The sequence below is a fragment of the Boleophthalmus pectinirostris genome, unplaced genomic scaffold (genome assembly GCF_026225935.1).
Source record: "Boleophthalmus pectinirostris isolate CB_2022bp ecotype Guang Dong unplaced genomic scaffold, ASM2622593v1 HiC_scaffold_2, whole genome shotgun sequence".
In the NCBI taxonomy this organism is placed as follows: Eukaryota; Metazoa; Chordata; class Actinopteri; order Gobiiformes; family Gobiidae; genus Boleophthalmus; species Boleophthalmus pectinirostris.
The window spans coordinates 18214494-18235235 of record NW_026571152.1 but is presented as its reverse complement, the minus strand read 5'-3'; the positions used below and the strand labels follow the sequence as shown (position 1 = coordinate 18235235).

General features: G+C 37.4%; 1 protein-coding gene across 8 annotated transcripts in view; it reads left to right on the top strand.

Annotated features, from left to right (window-relative positions):
- Positions 1-4962: 4962 nt before the first annotated feature.
- The window catches only part of LOC110166823 (membrane-associated guanylate kinase, WW and PDZ domain-containing protein 2-like), a 97832-nt gene continuing 82052 nt past the window's right edge, over positions 4963-20742 (top strand). For 6 of the 8 annotated variants that reach the window (XM_055155252.1, XM_020932132.2, XM_055155248.1 and 3 more), the window contains exon 1: positions 4963-5524. In XM_055155252.1, the coding sequence (XP_055011227.1) occupies positions 5227-5524 (298 nt within the window). In that variant the 5' untranslated portion in view covers positions 4963-5226. Of the gene's footprint in view, positions 5525-11913; positions 12144-20742 lie in introns of those variants that run through there. The other 2 variants (XM_055155251.1, XM_055155250.1) reach the window with 2 other exon arrangements.

Genomic DNA, 20742 nt, shown 5'->3' with positions numbered 1-20742 from the left:
CCAAGACTAAACCCGTTATAATTATAATCCAGGTAGAAAGGTCCTATATTATGCAAAATTGACTCTCGTAAACTTCAAGACATGTTAGAATGCTGTTACTCCATCAAAAACATGCCTGGAGTTGTATTTTGTTTAATTTACAAATGTTTGAGTAACCCTTTTTTATTAATTAAATTAATTTACATCTCCAAAAGCTCAAAATACTCTGTTTCACCTGTGATGAAGCGGTATGTTTGAAGTTAACAGCTACCTTTTACCTTTTGCTCAGTAGAGATGAGCAATTCTAGGGCTGAAATTATCCATATGATTCTAGTGAAGATGTATGGCGTTTATAAACACAGTGAAGCACTTCCTGTATTACCACATGGTATCACACAATGTTTTCTGTTTCAGAGAACAACTCGCTCTAAATATGCAGGGTTTGTATGTTAAACGTGTGTGGATAAAACAAAACACAATTACAGATATGATTTTGATAAAGAAACAGAACTATAACATTGAACAGAAAATACTGTACAGACAGAGAGGAGGCCAGTGTTAATAACCAAACAGTAGTACTATCACATCTTCACAGGCTGGATAAGAACGATTTGAGAGAACACGTTCAAGTGAAGCAGAGCTAAAGCACCAATCTCATCCTCCTCTGAAAGACTCTGGGACGCAGACTTTTACTTTTATCAGGTCATTAATAAACCATTATCACTGGAGTCAACTAGGGAGAGGAAAAAGAACACATGCAAAACTTTTTTTTAGAGGTTTAGAAATGTTATGGTTGGGTATGATGTAATGTGGCAAAAAGAATATTTGTAGGCCTATGAAATAAATAAATAAAGACTGCTGTTTTAGTCAAAAACAAAACAATTACATTGTTTCAAAGTTAGGGTTTAGGACCTCTAATTACCTCCGCCAAGGAGGTTATGTTTTTGCCGGCGTTTGTCTGTTTGTTTGTGTCTGTTAGCAACATAACTCAAAAAAGTTATGGACCGATTTTGATTAAATTTTCAGGATTTGTTGGAAATGTGAAAAGGAAGAACTGATTTCATTTTGGGAGTGATCTGGAAGAAATCCTGGATTCTGGATCACTTTGAAATTTTAGTTAACATTGTGGTAAATGGGGCCAAAACTTTTGTTTCTCAATATCTCGGTTAATTATTGACCAAACCCCATGAAATTTGACTCAGGGATGGACAATGGGATCCTCTTTCATATTCCAAAGGCTGATCCGGATCTGATCCAGAAGACTGATTTTATCGCAATTTATATAAAAAATGGGGGTAGTCCTTGGCGGAGGTCTGCGCTCTCTGAGTGCTTTTCTAGTTATTTAAAGGTACACTGTGTAACTTTTCTGTTGGAGTGAGGATATGATACCAGTTTGTCACCATAGAGCTGTAATTGCGTTGTCTCGATTAGAATATGGCACTACAGTGTTTAACTGATAACACCACCAAGCCAAGTTACAGGGCAGATCTGTGGAGAGTTGACCCAACTCCTTATATGAATGCATGTTTTTCAAGATACTTCTTGGTCAATAAAAACACCTGTAATTAAATATATGCAAAATATATTGTTTACTGCCATACTGTACATTCAAAAAACATAAAAAAGTTACATAATGCACCTTTAAGCCTAGATCACAGTAATGAACATACACTGGCCACTGAGAATGTATGAAGGTTTATTACAACTCCATCCTGTTTGTAGGTTATCTATTTATTTACAAGTTTACAACAGCTGAGGGACTGTTATGAGGTAAAAATTGTGGTTTGTATCACAATAAACAGTTTTCTGACAATATGTGAATAGACATAATTTTGTATTTTCTTTTAGACCCTTCTAAAATGCAGGTTTAGAAAGAAAGTAAATATTTCTTTTTCTGAATATAATCAAACAAAGTAGAACTCTAGATGCTTTGGAGGGTTACTTTCTATCCCAAGAATATGTGGGCTTTAAATTAATTTATGGTAGCCATGTTAATAACATAATCATGCACTTTTATATTCCGTCAAATTAGAGATTACAATTCACTCTTAGGCAAAGCAGCCTTTTCATAATTTCATGTTTCAGGTAATTGAACCAACAACATTACTGCAGATACTGACCACTCCTAGATAAAATGATTTCATTATTTTGTGCTAGTTCTTTGGCCAAGTCCTCCTTTCCTCTCAATTTAACTGTCTACTTATATCCTAGGTGCACAGTAGTCAAACATCCAGTATATAAAAATTACAACTTAGTTGCAGAGGAAAGAAAGCCTGATTTAGTTGCCAGTTCCTCACAGCAATTTTCTCTAATCAACTTATTATTCAGTTGCCTTCGCTTCCGTGCCAACTGTTCTACCACCTTTTTTTTTTTTTTTTTTTAGTTTCCCAGATTTCTTTGACCCTAAACTTTAAACTTTTCTTATCCTCTCAAATCACAATTTTACCATAGTGACAATAAAATTTACCTTGACACGCACACTGTACACATATTTGTTTACTAAAAATAACTTTGATTGTGCATAAATGGGAGAACTGTCACGCATAGAGGGGGGTTGCTAAATCCCTGCTAAAGCTCTATTGAAATTCGGCCTGGGAGTGCGCAGCCTGTCGCGTGTTATTGCCTTTTTGCCTTCTGTCGCTGGCAGCCTGCATTCGATTTCCTAGTACTTTTCTTTGCGATAATGATAACACCATAACGCCGTATTATAGCTATCTGTGTGCAAACAAAGGGAGGTAATTATATAAGCACCATAGGGTGTGTATTATGGAATATATAGGCTATTGGATGTGGTCAGCTCATCTCTCTTTTCTCTCTCTTTTAATTTATTATATCCAAGATAAATGCTCTTTACCCTATGCATCACATACTAAAAGCAGCTAAATGAGATGTAATATATAAGCTTAATCTATGCATGTTACAAAACATTTTGTTGTATATTTGTAAACACAGAATCTACTGACAGATCACTCTTTTTAGCATTGGACATTCCATCAAGCACACTGTTCACTAAGAATCATGGGAAACAACTGGCTGACACTATCCCAGAGACTTGCTTCCTGGTCATGAGGCATTTTGGTGAGTCAGAAAAAGCTTAAAGTAGGTGGAGATTGAAGAACTATATGCAAACATCCCAGACAGTTGTTTCTGTGTCAGTTATTTGCATTTTCTGGATAATAATAACTAATACTTACAGCTAATATTAGATGGCCCTCAAACTCTTAAGATGTGTGTGTTTTTTATGTTTTGATCCAGATATAGATACTGGATTGTTCATTCATCTACTGACAATGTGTTATGTAACTAAAACTCACTACACAGTTGTTGTTTGGAGGACTCTTTACAGAATTGGTTTGTAGTTTGAATCATGTGGGATTATATTCTCTCCATGTCTGGGCGGGTTTCTGTGCGGTGCTCTGGATTCCCCCATCAACCTCAAACATTCACATTATAATTCTTCATGTATAGGTACTCCTGATTATGTTACTGTATTAAATGTATCTATCAAGTGGTTATTTCAGTATGGGTGCTTTAAACTATTCAAAAATACATAAATGCACAAATTACATAGTGCACCCTTATACAATGACAGAAAATTATTAAGATAAATGGAGATTTCTGGGGCTATAGCATCTATATGAAACAAATGCACCAATTATTTGTCATTTCAGATTACATCACTACAGCCTATAGGGATTTAATAAACCAGAAAGATAATTAACAAAATATAACCCATAGGACATTTAACTTTTCTGCAAGTTTGCTGACCTATATCCTTCCTAATATCTTTTTGCATTACAGAGTAGTTTCATAAGATCATCTGCTGAATTAGTGTCAACAAAAAGTGCCATTGTGACCTACATGCCAAGACACTGAAGTCAAGAAATGGCATTTCAGTGAATCCGTTCTACTCATGGATTATTTACTGCTAGCAAATGCACTGTGCAGGCTTATGTGTTTTTGTATGGGATATATATATATATATAGTTGTGTACTTAAAAACACACAGTTGAGAGTGGCAGTGGTGGTGACTGTCATCCTCTGTGCCTCCAAACCCACAGCTTTTGACTTGAGTGATGAATTTTAAATGAAATGTTACTTTACTGGCTTCAAATAGCAACTGCATATGAAAAAGTAATGGCTACTAAAGGATTTGTCATTCACAGCAAGGCCTAGATTTGTCATAATACCAGTTATTATAAGGGACACATAATTTAAAATCCTGTAGTCTAGAAACAAATTAAATATAGCAATGTAGCATTTCTTTAACTGGAATATCATGACCTATTACTGGAGGCAGTGTAACTGCAGACAGTGACTATGTTAGATACTGCCTAGTGCTGTGGGCGTCAGAGGAGCAGGTGAGTTCACATTACAGTCCAGAAAGTACGCTGCATGTTAACAAATGGATTTTGACAGCAATAATGCCTGCAAGCTCAACAATACTCTTACTACAGAGTAGGTACATGTGGCCAAATGGGTTAGGGAAAAACACTTCGGCCAATATAGTCTAACTGAATGGGCAAAACTAAAAGCATTTGAAGCAACTTTGGTGGGACACATAATTATCCAAGGCAATGAATTATTTTGATTTGCTTAACCTGGATTTATATGATCAACTTATTTCCAGTTTACCACTAATAATCATGTCGGTAGGCGGCATTACCCTCTGAGGAGTGACAAAGTGGATATTAGCCAAACCAAATTACTAGGCAATAGTTATAGACTAACAGCTAAGGAATTGTATTAGTACGTAAAATGTCCTAAATTCGCTTTTTATTTTGCTTTATTCACTTTCGCGCTGCAAAAAACTGAGTTCAACTTGGTACAGTTGCAGTACAATGCAGTCTCTAAAGAGCCTGCTGCTAACCGCTGTGTGATCAGAGCGAGCCTGAGGAAGCGCCCGTGGCAGTGGAGTGAGTGAAGCGCCTCCTCTCTCCATCCTTTTACGCCGAACCAGAACCATTCATCTCTCCCCTCCTTCAGGCTTCACATCCGGGTCATCCGCCAGTATCTGTCTCTTGCATTTGTGAGAGCCTGACAGTGTGAAAATTTCTCGCTTCGCAGCCGAGCTGTACCGCAGCCCATCGGCCGACTCCGCGGCTCGCCGAGCGGACACTGCGCCTGGCGTGCACCGCTGATGATGGAGCCACGGGCGATGTGAGGCTGCACGCACAAAGGCAGGGAAATGACACGGTAGGAGGACTGTTGTATGGGCCAGCCCGCGGAGATAAACTCGCCCTAACGATGTCTAAAAGCCTCAAAAAGAAAAACCACTGGACCAACAAAGTCCACGAAGCTGTGATAAGCCGGGGGAAGGAAGGGGAGCTGGGCTTCGAGCTAAAGGGAGGCGCGGAAAACGGCCAGTTCCCCTTCTTCGGCGAGGTGAAGCAGGGGAAGGGGTTCATCCAGAGCGGCAAACTGGCCCAGGATGAGCTGCTGCTGGAGGTCAACGACATGCCAGTGGCCGGGCTGACCACCCGGGACGTGCTGGCCGTGATCAAGCACTGCAAAGACCCGGTTCGTTTCAAATGTGTCAAGCAAGGTGAGCTACGTCCGACAGCCGTGAGAGCGCAGCTGAGAGGCGGGGAGGAAAGCGTGTGTGAATGCGTGTGCGTTTGATTAACATGTCATGTGTGTAGTGGTCTGCCACTTAAAGGTTAGGGGGACAACGTGTTTGTGTTCTTCTGGCCTATTAGTGCTAATGATAGGCTCCCCCTGTGTAATGAAGATGAGCGTGTGATGTCGCAGACACCGGGCCGAGTAGCCGTTTGTTTACCGCGGCGTTGCTGCTCCACTGGCCGCAGCCTTGAGGGGGTGTGTCCGCCTAGACATCACGCCACTACCCGCTGTTTACTCCTGAGGAGGGAAGTCTACTAACCAGGCCATGTTTTTCACTAGACTCAGACAGACGAGCTTTACACAACACTTACTGTCCTCACAGCATTAAAACATCCCACAGTCGCTCGCTGTAGCCTATGTAAATGTTGTCATACTCCCGTTATTACAGTCTAATAGGTTAATGAGACTTTGGTGGGAAAGCATCCAGCGTGTGATGCGCATCTAATTACGGTAAATCACCTATCTAACATGTTTTCCCGCCTTCTTTAACATCCAGGCTGCACGTTTTTGAAGATGTCATATGTGAACATCTCCATATGGGCCAAGAGGATTGTGAAGTTTTTGTAGGTGATAGCTGTCTTCAGTATTTAGTTTTTGCAATGAAAATGTAAATATACACATTTACATGTGTTTTATTACATGCACATTCCTTTACCATTGTATAAGACCTAAATAGCTTACCAATTATACAGTGGTAAGTTATGTCTATTGTGGCCCATTTTGGGGACAAAATGGGATAAAAACATTGACTGAAATCTTTTTGCAACAACTGTCTATCTTCGCTCATGTCAGAGTATTTATGTTGGAGATGTTGCCTGTGGTATGCTAAAGCAACACCAGAACACTACATTTGTGTGTTAACTGAGTGACCTGCTTCTGTCAGACAGTATATAAGCACAACGGGTCTATATACAACAAGAAGATTCAATCGAGAGACAGGCGCTGCAGATAGTCATCATTACTCTCTCCCCATCCGCACTTAAAGTTCTAATAACCCTCCACAGCAATGAGATCTCAAGCGTGAAATGAGCATTATAGTGGCTCGTGACACTAAATTCCAAGTCTTAACTCTCTAGAACAGTGCTCAAACTTTTGCACCATGTATTTTTGCAGTGTTCTTCATTGAGTTAAATGGTCTACTCTAAATCTCGACAAAACGGGACTAAACTAGTTCTGAACTAAACCTAAAGCACCCCTAAACCTGCACTACTACAGATGATTCTAAACCTGGTCCACAGCAGCATCAGATCTAGGCAAAAAGATATGGAACTGTTTTGCTATCCAGTGTAAAATATCTGTTTATTTTTGAAAATAAGCAAAAGTTGAAATGAAAGAGTTAAAATTATTATAATTCTGACATAGTATTTGTAATAAGCTGCACTTTCATAATGGATTAAAATATCTTAGAGTTATTGTTATAATCTCCAAAATATGAGGAATAAAACTGATCAAAACTATGACTTATGTAGTACTAAACCAGGACTTAGCCAAGACTTAACTAGAACTAACTAGTAATAAACCAGGACCCAACTACCCCACATTTTATGAACATTATAGATCTCTTTGAATGTAACGATAACATAGCATTTCTCTCCTGTGTTGTCTGTACTCAGTGAACAGGATTGATTATTGAGTTAGAGAGCTGCTGACAGTGATAGTGGCATGGATGGTGTGATGGTTAAATGCTAATGTTCTTCTTCTTATCCATATAAACATGAGTCTATGCCTGGCAATTGCGCACTGTTCTATCTTGCTCCATGAGACTGAACGTCAGCCTGCCTGCACGTCCTTGAGTACACAGCTTGTTGTCTTCTTTAAAAACTCTTTCTCTCCTCCGTCTCTCCTCTGTCTCTTTGTTCTTCTCTTTCGTATTTGACTTGAGATGAGAGGAGAGTTGGGTTGGGAGTATTTATGGCACAGACAGATGCTGACACACTCGCTGGGACCCGCTGAGGAATTGTCGAGAAGCAAAACCAGTCAGATATTGGAGATGGATGCCCTGTCTACTGTAGTGTGTGACTGGCCATGCATGCTAACAGGCAAAGATCTTAACGGGCTATTTTCAGGCGAGTAGGCGTGGAATAATATGAGATAGAATGTTAGCTCTCTATCAGGAGTTGTTTAAGAAGATATATTGAGCTAGAATAAATTTGAGAAATTTGCTTTGATCCCAGCTGGTAAAAGCATCAGCAGTTGTAGAGATTTAGAGATTTTTTACCAAGTAAACTGCCTAGATGCTGGCGGTGGAAAAGAGGAAGAGATGGAGAGGCTGAGAAGGCTAATGGTTCTGCTGCTGTGGTGAAAAGAAGACATGTTGATAAAAAGAACTGGAGAAAAGGAATAGAGAGAGTGCCTTTATGGGATGACTTGAGAGGCAGGTTGTGATTCCTGACTGAAAGTTTTTGTGAAAACATAGGAAAAGGTAGGGATGTCACGATTTCTAGTTTTAGTGTTGCTATTGTGAGAAGAAACATCACATTTTGATGACTGATGATGACTGACAATATTGGCCAGACAACAGACACATCCTTTTGGGTAATTCCTGTTATTGTTGTCATAATTTCTCAAGTGTAAAATCAGCTTTATGAAACTTCCTTAATGTAAGTAAGAAAAGTTAATGTTTGTAGTCTATTTTTTTATTTTTGAAATTACAATTTAACCCGAATAATTACAATTATTGATTTAACTAGCCATCTGTCATCCCTAAAAAGTAGGAAATACACGCATGTTTTGGTTTAATTTAGGTTTCATCAAATTATTAAATAAAATGCATTTACCCATTATAATGAAATCAACATTTTCAGCATCAATGGATTTTAACATCTGAAAGGTGATTACTAGGTGAATTTTGATTACGGATAAACAGGAATAAAATTGTTGCCACAGGGAATCAGTCATAGTGATTTGGCTTTCACTGTCTTATTGGAGTAAAATTGGTGTATCTTGCCCAGGGACACAACAACAGCAGGCATTTGACTGAGGTTTGAACAGACCCATTATGTTGCAAATGGTATACCATAACTTTTAAAGTTCACAATTCAACTGTATTCATAGGTTTACTGAATAAAACCTTTCTTCTTCTCACTTATTATTTTCCAAAGACAATGCCACACCTTCACACCGGTACACAGCCTTAAAGTGACAGCTGTTGGGATTGATTTGCTTGTAGCTATTTCTGAGGCACATGGGAAAAGTAATGGAAAAGCTGTTGTCTGTCAGGGTATGTCTGCGTGTTAGCCCTCCTACTGACTAGCTATTATCCAGGGTGCATTCTCACTAAAGCAGCTGGGATGGTCATATGGGAATTATCCAGAATGGGTTATTGTCTCAGATTGCTAAGTGATGATATCTAAATCTGATGATATGATATTATTACAATATTGTGGGGAAGTATGTTCGTGGTTGCAACAAATTCAAATTTTGTTTTCCATTTAAAGTTCCCTGTTATGCCTTTAGTGAAGTTTTTATTTTTAGGTCTTTTTCAAATAAGCATTCAAGTGTAGGGTATAGGGTTGTCAAAAGTATTGAAAAACAGATACTAATCAAGACTATAACTATCGAAACTAGGTTCTCATTTGACCAGGTATCAATTAAAAGTCATATTCACAGGACAGAAATAAACCTTTCCTGAATAGCTTTAAAATGGCCTTGAGCTGTAGCAAAACAAATATAAAAGCACATTAATTAGTATATGCCCATGGACCACTATGTTAAAAATCTTCTTTTATTGTCTAAAGAAGTGCTTTTCCATTATCATTGTGGGCTCTGAATCGGTATTGGTTTCAAAATCGAATTTGAAATTTTAGTATTGTGACAACACTAATGGAGTAGGGATGGGCGATGTGTCAAAGATTTACAATTTTCTTAACGCGTAGATCATGATTTATATACATACCATGTTTATAACATCTAAATATATCTGCTTCTTCAGTCAGAGAGTTCACAGTACTCTGTGATTCTTTAAGTTACCTGTCACTCTCAGAGCATGACAGACACTGATTATTAGGAATAGCATAGTGTTATTAAGAAATGACAACATTATTAATATATCAACACAGGGATTATTTTCACAGTGCAAGAAAACAAGGTATTTTATTACTAAGAGCTATATTAAAAGCACTATATGAGATTTTTACTGTATAAAAATATGAAAAACAACTTTAAACTTTTTCCTCACTTTCCTAACCCACTCCTAGCATCATAATTATTCACTGCTATTCAGTTTAAGTGCTTATTACAACATTTAGAGGCCAAAGCAGAGTTTTGCAATACAGCAAGAAGAACTAGCATTCTACCACATCAGCCCTACTTCCTGGAATGTTTTGAAATTAAATGGAGGCAGCAGACAGTGGTCTCATTTTGACCCTAAGGCTGGTGCTTTTACAGTATATCTGTATTGGGGCAAAACAGATTTTACTTTATTACATGGATGAAATCAGGCACAGCTTCCTTAATACCGTTTTGAGGCTTTGGCTATTGTAGTAACTCAATTATGCCAATATTCATAATTCACAAACTTGAAGGTGCATTGTGTAACATTTTTGGAACAGGGTCTGCCACCTGCTTGTCTCCATGGAGATGTTATTGCTTTGCCTAGAAAGTATGACATTAAATGTACTAAACACATCTATCCCCATGGAGATAACAAGACAAGTTATAGGTTGGATCTATGTAGTGGCAACCCTGCAGACAATACAAATGCATGTTTTCAAGGTATTTGTACTAATGTATAGTCGTAATTGAATTCATGCACAATAAGTAACTACTACTACTACTACTACTAGTAGTAGTAATAGTTTAAGCTTATTGGCATACTGCAAAAAGTTCTAGGCAAAACAACAACATCTCCATGGTGACCAGCAAGCGGCACAGCCCCACCAGAAAAGTTAAAACCATTATGTCCCTGAAAGATTAATCACAATCAATGAAGTTGGCAAAACATTCAGAATTGCACTGAGGTACTGCAGATTATTGAGGGGTTTGTAGAAGGGACGCTCAGCACGGCTCCAGGTGTGCCAACAATGAGAGTGCAGGTCATGGAGGGACAGGGCAGGATCATGTAACCTATAATATTAACACATCTTCTGTCCTGTGTCCACGGAAACAGCTGTAGCTCCGTGAAGGCTCTGCACTTAGAGAGAGAGAGGGGTCACACAAAGAGTGCAGCCTGACCTGACCCTCCTCTGCTTTGATCCAACGTCACAAGTAATAGACAATACACAAGTCAGCACTTAGAACAAAGGTTTGCTTGTTGTATTATGGCAAGTTTAAGCCACGTTTTTTATGTTCCCTTCATCAAAACTTTGGACTTGTTTTGTTTCATTCAAGCCTGTTCATGTAATTCTGTTTTCTTTCCAGTTTTATAAAACATGTACTTCCCCATCCCAACCAAGTTAGTCATCACCATCCTTTTTACATACAAGCCTGCTCTATTAAAGGAGACATATTGTGCAAAATGAACTTTGATGAGCTTTTAGTGCAATTAATTGAAATCACAATTTGAATGAACGCTATTTGAAAATCACAAAGACTACAGTTCTTGAAGTACTATAATTTTCTCCACAAACAACAAAATATCCTGTCTTATTCTGCCTAAAAACTGCTAACTCTGTAGTTTAGAATTGTACAATTGTTCTGAAATGTGATTCGTGTATTTGTCAGTTAATATTTCAGTCTTTTTGTCAAATCTTCTTAAAATATGAACTTTGAGTCCTATTATTAACATAAATTGCAAATGTAATCTCAGTCACAATGCTTATGTGAAAAATCACAATGAGATATTTTTCGTTAATTGTTCAGCACTGCTGTAAACTATTGTGACCACCACAGCTGCAAGTTTTGTGCTGGAAATATTAGGCATGTCACAGTAACAAATTCTGAAGCGTGATCTATTGCTGAAGTAAATATAGACATAAACAATAATAATACTAATCTATACCACTGACACAAAGAGACACCAAGAACAGAGTTCTATCACAAAAACTGTTCTAAACCTACAATAAAACAAAGAACAATGAGCTGCAAGAAATAGTAGTAGAATGAAACACTTTAGTACTTATTTTGCATCTGTAATGAGTCATAGAAGTGATTAATTCAACCTTCTACAGTTCAAATCTTATGCGTATATTTACACAAAATAACCAACAATTTCCCGGTTGTGCAAGGAAAAAGTACACACGATAAATATTGACTCTCAAAAATTATTGTTCCCTCTAACATTGATCTATAAATTGACATAGCATTCATCATGACAGGCCTAGTAAAAATCACATTTTTATTTGTACAATCATTTTGAAAGTCCTATCCTCCTAAGATACTATTCGAACCACAATTTTGCATAATACATTTCTAGTTCATTTGGGATTGAATTAACTGGTAAATGTTTGCGTCGTTGTCGTGGCAGCAGGCAGGAGCTGAGTGTGAGCGGCTGTTGGGATCAGCCTTGATAGAGCCATGGAGATGGAGCTACTGCGATGGGAGGTGTGAGCTGTGTGCAGCAGAGAGAAGTGTGAATGACTCTGCCCGTGTGTCTCTATGTGGAGGTGAGAGCTCCAAAAATACCACCCGCTGATGTTTTTTTAATCACGCTTTGTGCATTTTACCCAGCCAAGGAAATGCATATTGAGAAGGCTTTGTTTGATTTGAATGTAGTAATGTCACAATATAAAAATGTCAAACTCAATTTCAATACTAGGGGATAGACTCGATACTCTGATTCCATTTTGATACCACAATGCTAATAAAAACACTGTTTATTTAGACAATAGAATGTGATTTTCAACATTAAGTCACTGTACATTCTTCTATATTACCATGTGCTATTATATCTGTGTAATCCCTCAATCGTCTGAGTCGGTCCATGGGCGTTTATTAGTCTGTGTGGTCTTATGCTTGTTCAGGAAAGGTTCATTTCTGTTCTGGGAATGTGACTTTTTTAGTATCAGTATCATCTGAAATGAGTGTCTAGTTTTGATACTAGTTTTAGTATCAGTTAGTAATAGTATCTATTTTTTGATGACAACCTTATTTGAACAGCAAAAGTTGATAGGATGTAAAATTATCATTAAGTAGTACCATAAAGGCTACTGTCTATAGGTGCTCTTATATATATCATAATCACAAATAGTGCTCTTTCAGTTTTGAATAATAAAACAAATCAAGGCATTTTGAGAGTGTAAACATCTACCAAATGGGTATCCTCTTATTCTAATTGTCTAATAGACAATCTAACAAAGACAGACACATTATTAAATCAGTAAATCAAAAAGAACAGGCAATTTGTGATTTAAATGAATATACTTTACTTATTGCCTTATCAGTAATTATTCTCTAAAAAGCAATCTATAGTCCTATATTACACACAATGGATTGTGAGCTTTAAGCCATGTTATAATGTTGCTACCTCATCAAAAACGTATCTGGAGTTGTGTTTTGTTTCATTCATACCATTATAATTGCATCTCCGAACTTAAAAATGCTCTGTTCCACCTTATGATGTCATGGAGTGGTTAACAGTTAACAGCTACCTTTTACCTTTAGTTCAGTAGATGTTGGCAATTCATCCACAAATCATCCAGATGATCCTAGTGAAGGTAGAAGGAGTTTAAAAACACATGACATCACAATGTGGAACATTGTGTTTTCTGTTTGAGAGAAGAAGTAAAAGCCTAAATATGCAGGGTTGTGAGTTAAACATGTGAATGAAACAAAACACTGCTCTGGCTATGTTTTTGTCAAGGACACAACATTTTAACATAGATTAGAAAATAGCGTAATATAGGCTCTTTAAGTACATCTCAGTCCACAATATAAATATTTATTGCAGCCCTATATGCCTGTTAAATCATTTACATAATAATAAAAGACTACTGGCAACAAGAATGTTTTGAGTACGCAGAAATTAGGACTGAATTGCTATCTCCATAAATATATTTTATTTATATTTGATTAATTTATATAACATATGGACCAAAGTGCTAAATGTTTTTGAAAGCACTTTAAAACCAATCCATTCATACCAACAATGCATAATACAGGATCTTTAAATAAATATGTTTGACTGGCTTAAACACTAGCATGTGGTTTAGCCTTTTTGTGTGCTTTTGTGAACTACCAGCTGTAGAGTATAAAAGTACTTTAGCTGAAGACTGATCTAACCCTTTGTCCTTAAACACCCAGCTAACATATCCAATATTAAAAACACACTGTCATCTCTTTTGGTGTTATTTTTACAGTCTTATTAGAGTTCTATTTCGACTTGTAACAACTGCTGCCCTCGTTTACTTTGTACATTTGCAGCAAACAGAATCTAAAAATGCAACTGGCTCAGATGACAAATGCACGGAACACACGCGTCTCCTCTCACTGTTATTACCGGGTTCCTAATGTAATTTTCCCCTCTCCAAATCGTATTTTTGTGGCGCTCTGGGAGAGAGAGAGTGTGGAGGAGGGACGACCCCGGGACATTTGACTCACCTGGGAGCATGCAGATAGTTCAGCGCTCTTTGTGAGGGAGAACAACATGGAATCCAAATGTTAACACGGCCTTTAACATGTGGCTGCCTCACACTGCGCTGCCGTCATCAGCTGTGGTATTGTAGGGCACAGTAGGCCAGAAGGCTTACGGATCACACCAGCAAAACAGACATTTACACCATGCCAAGCTTCAAAAAAATCTTTAATGATTTTTTTTATGTATTAAGGGATAGTTTTCGGATTACAGAATGTGATAATGCCATACTCGTAGATGAGAAACAGTTTTTCTTTTTGGTAATGTTGTATTTTGCAATGAAAAATCCAAAAGGTGAATTCACAAATGTTAAACCTGATCATTTCTATAAGTGACAAGACCTCAGACCTTGCTTTACTGTAAAAAACAAAAAAACAAAAAAAAAACCAAGCAAACGTAGCATTAAACTGATCTATCTGGCAGAAAATGCAGGTGTTTTTATGGTAAAAAAAACCAAAAACAATATAATTTATTGAGCAAAGAATTCAACTTTTAAAACTACTCTACATTCAACTGAGAGTGGAATTGCCTCTCCACAGATCTGACCTTTAACTTGCCCAGTGCCGCCACCTGTTTGTCCGGAAAAGTTGCATAGATCATCTTTAACATTTATTTCTTATTTTTATTTGACTTTTCAATAACATGATTAGATCTATTTTAGTAATTTATTGAGCAAAATTTAAAAACATTATTTGTGAGTAGCGTCTGTTGTCTTTCCTCCTATTGTACAGCCCTCGTTCCAGGTGTGACTACCACCAGTACTTTAGTATAGTGTAAACTACAGTATAGTCTATAGCAGAGGCACAGAGCACACAGTGTTGAGGAGCTTGAAGAATCAGTGCATAACATCCTGTCCACAGCGCTGGTATAAATAACTCTCCGTGATGGCGTCTGTCAGAGCGGTCCGTGATGTTACTGAGGCTGTACAAGCTGCTGTAGCTCCACTCAGAGGACCACACTCCAGCTGAGGCAGAACCAGTCCAAGTCCACACATCTGTGCTCTGGCTAATGAAGGAGGTCAGGTCCTCTCTCTGTGGACACTGCAGTCTGACACTCTGGGTGTGGAGGAGCAAAGAGGCTGTTTAAAGTTGTTTTCCTAGAGTTAACATGGCAGGGTTTTGTTGTTTGTGCCTTGTTATGTATCAGGGAAAGCAGATATTAATGTGTTTTTTATGGGTTCGGGCTGCAAGATTTGGGAACGATATCTAATTGTGTTTTTTAGACAAGCATTGAGAGAGATTGTGATTAGATGCACTGTTTGTATTTTATCAGTAGGGGGTCTTTTCAAACAAAGTTCACATGTTAAACACGTATAGAAGACTGAAATATGAACTGAAACCCTAATATATGAATCACATTACAGAACATTTGTAAAAGTTTAAATTGCGATTCATCTTGCTGTCTTATTATGGGTAGCCCTGCTGGTCACCAAGTTCATGTGACAAAGATATTTTTTTGTCTTAGTGGGTGGTTGCTGTTATGTTGTTTATTCATGCACTTGATATTGAGCAAATGCACAGTACTGAAATGAAATGATTAAGAAAATATGATTTTACATGTACTTGTATTGAATTGAATGATTTTCTGATGTTTTATCTTATTTTATTGATATGTTTCTCTCATGACCACTTGGTGGAGCAGTCTCCCTAAACTTGTGGGATTGGCCAGAATTTGTGGAATATCACAGATTCAGTACAAGACTCATGTAGGCGTATTTCATTTGTTTATTTGAAAAGTTTGTTTGCATCGATAAAAATAAACTGAAAAAGATCAATATATTTTGGGAACACATTAGTATTAGAAGCTGTCTAAGCTGATGAAGTGAAGCATTCTATTGATTTGTGCTGTTTTCATATTATGTATGCTGTCTTCTCTTATTGTTCGTGTCGGCTTTTACAGTTTGATGGAGTGAAGACTTAAACAATGTCCCACATTCTTTCTTCATAAGCAAGAAAATGAGGAAGCCATTTAAAACAAATTATACTGTGAAATGAGAGTTATTTTAATAACAACAGAACAGACCAGTCTCTGAACTGTTTTTTTTCCTTTGTTTCCTTTTAGCAAATGCCAGACTGAGGTTTTCATCTTTGAACTCACCTCCACCTGCAAATCTCTGTTGGCTTCAGGGGTCAAAGTTGACCAGAGTTCAGGTTCTTAAATACTCCCCTGTCCCTTTGTGCAGCAGACTGTTATAATCAGGTCTGTACGGTGTGTTTGGTGCATCTGATCCTGCTCACTTACCTACACACATTTAGGGACGCATTTAGACACATATAGACACAGTTAGAGACACATTTAGAGACACATGTAGTAGCTGTGAGCTAAAATAGTAAAACAGTGGCCTCCTTGCTCTTCTGAATCCTATCTTTTAGAGTCAGGCAGCACAGCACAGGGCAGCGGATGGTTTTCATTCATTGACAGTAGATTAACCAGAAGCACTAATCTGATGGCTTCACAGAGCTCTGATATGAATGAGAAGGATTATGGGCTGGAGGCAGCTGCACCCAGGCTCTGTTGGAGCATTTACAAACCATGTGCTCCCTCAAGAGGCCGTTCAAGCAGCTCTTAATATCCATATGTTTTTACACATGTAATGAAAGAAATCTATCACCTCAGCTCCGCTCCAAATCTGAACTCAATTACCTTACCTGACCTTTTATTATAAAAGTGTTTCCATATAGGGTACATTTAGCAACATGAAAGCCTTACCGGTGAGTCAAAGGTATATTAATTTAAATCACACCTATGCTTAGCTAGCAGTTTGTGCTATAAGCATGGAAGTATAATAAGATTTGAACCAAAGATGGTGCCGTATTGTTTCCAAAGGCCTGTGCTCATTGGAGCATAATGACAAAAAGATTTTTTCTAATGGGGGCTGGTGCCTCCCACCTGTGAGACGTTCTGACAAATCAGAGCAGGGCAATTCTGAATTTTACAAAGCAAATTTTTGGGCTCTTTGAGGACTTAAACATTTCATGTTGTGAAAACAGAGAAGAATCCCTATAAAATCTGGCCATTGTGAAAACTGACGATGCCTTGTCAGCCGAACATGGCAAGTTTGATTTCACAAAAAATGTTGTCCCGTTTGGGGATTCTTTCTGGGCTCGAGCTCTCATGGGCTGCAGTATCTATGGAGCGGCCACTAATTGATCTCGCACAGGGACAGTGGAGTGGAGTGTCTTATCCAGTTCTTACCATAGCAGCATGGCTATAAGCGCATAGGCTAAAAGTTAATTAATATAATTGATACTTCTCACCTGCAGAGGCCAGTAGCTGTTCCATCAATATAAAATAATTTTATTGGTTTTCCCATGAAGCTATTCAAATGCTTTTCTTAGGAAAATGTAAAAATAACAAATAAGTAGCCAAGATCAACCAAGATAATTTGACTGGACATTCAAAAAGTGGTTCAGGAACCCTATGCTGGGTTGAGGCCTCTTTTACACAGATACACAGTCAGTCGCAGTTATTAATTCTCTATATTGACCTGCAATAGACTCCCACTGGCTCACCCCTCTGTGTATTGATCGCCATGGGTGCATCCAATCACCAGTGTTATTACTCTGTTACGGTATATCATCTCATGTAGGTTTCCAGTCCTCTGTAATAGGGGTTAGGATGAATCAATTTTACTAATAATTGGGAATATTGATGTTACAATGTAATCACAAACACTTTATAATCATAATAAAAAAAAAATTATATCCATTCATATCCCAAAATAAATATATGTAACTGTTTAATTGTGATTTTTCTGATAAGCATTGTAATTGTGACTAGATTTGCTACCCGTTCATGCTTTAATATAAGATTCAGTTCACATTTAATTCATATAAACAAACAAAACAAAAAGACTGAACTGATAAACTATATAAGAATTACATTTCAGAACATGTTTGTCCAGTTCTGAACTACAGGGTTAGCAGATTAATAAAACAGAATAAACTGCGATATTTTGTTGTTTGTGAAGAAAATTATGCCTTTTAAAAAACTGCAGCCTTTGCGATTTGCTAATTTACATCCATTGAAATTGCAATTTAGATTCGATTACAATTAATCTTGCAGGTCTAGCAGTTTGTATCAAGAATAAAATATGACTAATCTGCATAGAGGTGGCAATTTGAGTGCCATATTGCTTACGCAGATTAAATGTTTCTTCTCACAATAATTGTACCACTCAGATTTGACACTGTGACATCCTCACTCTAAACTCTGTTGTGTATTCCCTGTAGTTCCTTGTTTGCCTGTTTAATCCTCATCAAGATGCATGCTCCTAGTTTTGTAGATAGAGAGAGGGTAGAGGGCTGTCTCAAGTGGGAAAGGGGCAAACACAAGTGACAAATGCCTCTGCCTTCTTTAAAGAAGTTGCGGAACATTCTCACTCACTTTGGATCAGAGTTCATCTTATCAGTTTAGGCGTAGCGAGGTGTGTGCACATTCGAACCAGCATTTCTTATAATCTTGAATACAGGTCCTGTGTAGATGTTTTCAGTATCTGATTTTTGTCATGCTGTTGTGACCAAAAAACAGTATTTGCTAATATCAATTAGTGTTCGAATTTCTAATTTGATTTTGATAGAATGTAATTTAACACAAAATAATAGTAATTGGATTTTAAAAAGACCTAATTAAATATGGATTAAGAACATCCCAAACCTTTCAGCAAAGGTTTCATTTGGTCAGCTTTATGTGATTTTTGTCATTATCCATAGTAATTTTCATTTTCGATATAATGATATAATTTTTAATTTTTTTTATTTTTTTTTACACCCACCTCTTCCATTGTAACTCATTTATCTGTATAAAAAGACTGGCATCCCAATAAAAAATCAGTCTGTTTGGTTGATTAATTGTGTGTTAGTGTTAGTGTTCTAGTTTAACAAAATTTGTGTTCATTGGCGATTACTTTATTTAGATTACAAGGCTTTGTTTTGGACAGCAGCAGAAGGAAGAAGACTATAAGAGTGAACTAGTTTGGGAGTGAATCATGAGTTTAATTTGCATGTTGTTTCTTAGTATACTATACTTCTTAGTACTACTTTAGTACTTAGTACTTAGTTTAATACTAATATTAGTATTATATCATACAGTTTTTTTATTATATTATACAGTTGGTCTATAAATAGTTGCTTTTGCATGAACTCATGTGAGCATAGGTTCTTGAGGGTGTAGTTTGAGTTAGATTCATGTTCATATAAGATGTAGTGACTGTTCCTCTTAGCTAACTAATCGTTTTGCATGTCCATAGTTAACCAAGAATTTCTTAAAGCTCTCTCTCTCTCTCTCTCTATCTCTCTGTATTTGTATATATATATATATATATATGTGTGTGTGTGTGTGTATATATGTATATGTATAGAGAGAGAGAGAAAGAGAGAGAAATGAAAAATATTCACAGTATGCCAGTATTCCAGTATTCCCCAAAATATTCCTCAAACTTTAGGTACCATCCAACCTCATTTGCGTCGTGGACCTGTTGCTCATTCCAGTGACTCACAGGTAGTAAATATGCAAGCCTGATTACATCGCAGTGGGAGAAAGACAGAAGAACATCATCATTAAGACAAGCTGGAGAATAGAGGATCAATAAGAAGACCTTTAGTTGAGGGGTTCGCTCATTTACTATTAATAATGGACCTGACCACCTGCTGTAATCATGCCGTTACAAGCAGTGGAGACGGATCGCTCATTCACAGCTAAATGCTCATATAGGACACATACAGGAGAGAGAGGAGCAGGAGAGTAACCCACGCTGGCCTCTCACACTGCATGCATACATCATTTTAGGGGCTTGTCATGCCACTTACAGCTAACTGGAATGACCCAATAAAACAGGCTTAGGCAGGGATCTCAAACAACAGGGGGGTGTATGGGTTATCCAGATTTTTCACACACAAAGAAAGGCAAAGCAAAGGTGAGGATGGACTGCCAGTGCTGCTACCAAGCTTCTAACCAGGCTAAATTTAATGGATTTATCTTTGCTGCCAGCTGGTGATTGTCTGTGCTAAAAAGCAGCTGCAATCTTTAAACTGCAAAATTCACAGTGTCACAAATACTTCAAACTCTACAATATATTTATGTATAATATATATACAATATAATATATTGTATAATATATACAATATATATATTATGGTGAAGTGTCCGTCAAATGCTTTTCTCCATGGAAATATGATTGCAGGGGTCTCCAGCCTGTAGCTCGGGTGCTACCAGTAGCTCTCCACCCCCTTCCAAGTAGCTCGCAAAAGAAATTCTGAATTATACATATTGTGCTGAATGGCTCAAATTTGATTAACTGCCATTTTAAATGTATCATTTTGATGCCTAACTTTGCACACTAATAAAAGGATAGAGGTCTGTGTTTTATATGTATCTAACTGTTCCCCATCCAAGGCTTTCCTATGCTCAATTTCTTATGACAGCTAAAATTAGTAGCTCTTTGGCATTTTCTTTTTGTGAAGATACCTCACTAGGAGAAAAAGGTTGGAGACCGTGGCGTTTTTGCTTTGACTAGAAAGTGTCACAATATGGTGTTAAGCCATTATATCTTCATAGACACCAAACGAGACGAAGTTACTGGTCAGCTCTGTGGAGAGGAAACAGGCACAATGTCTTTTTTTCTAGGTGTTTTT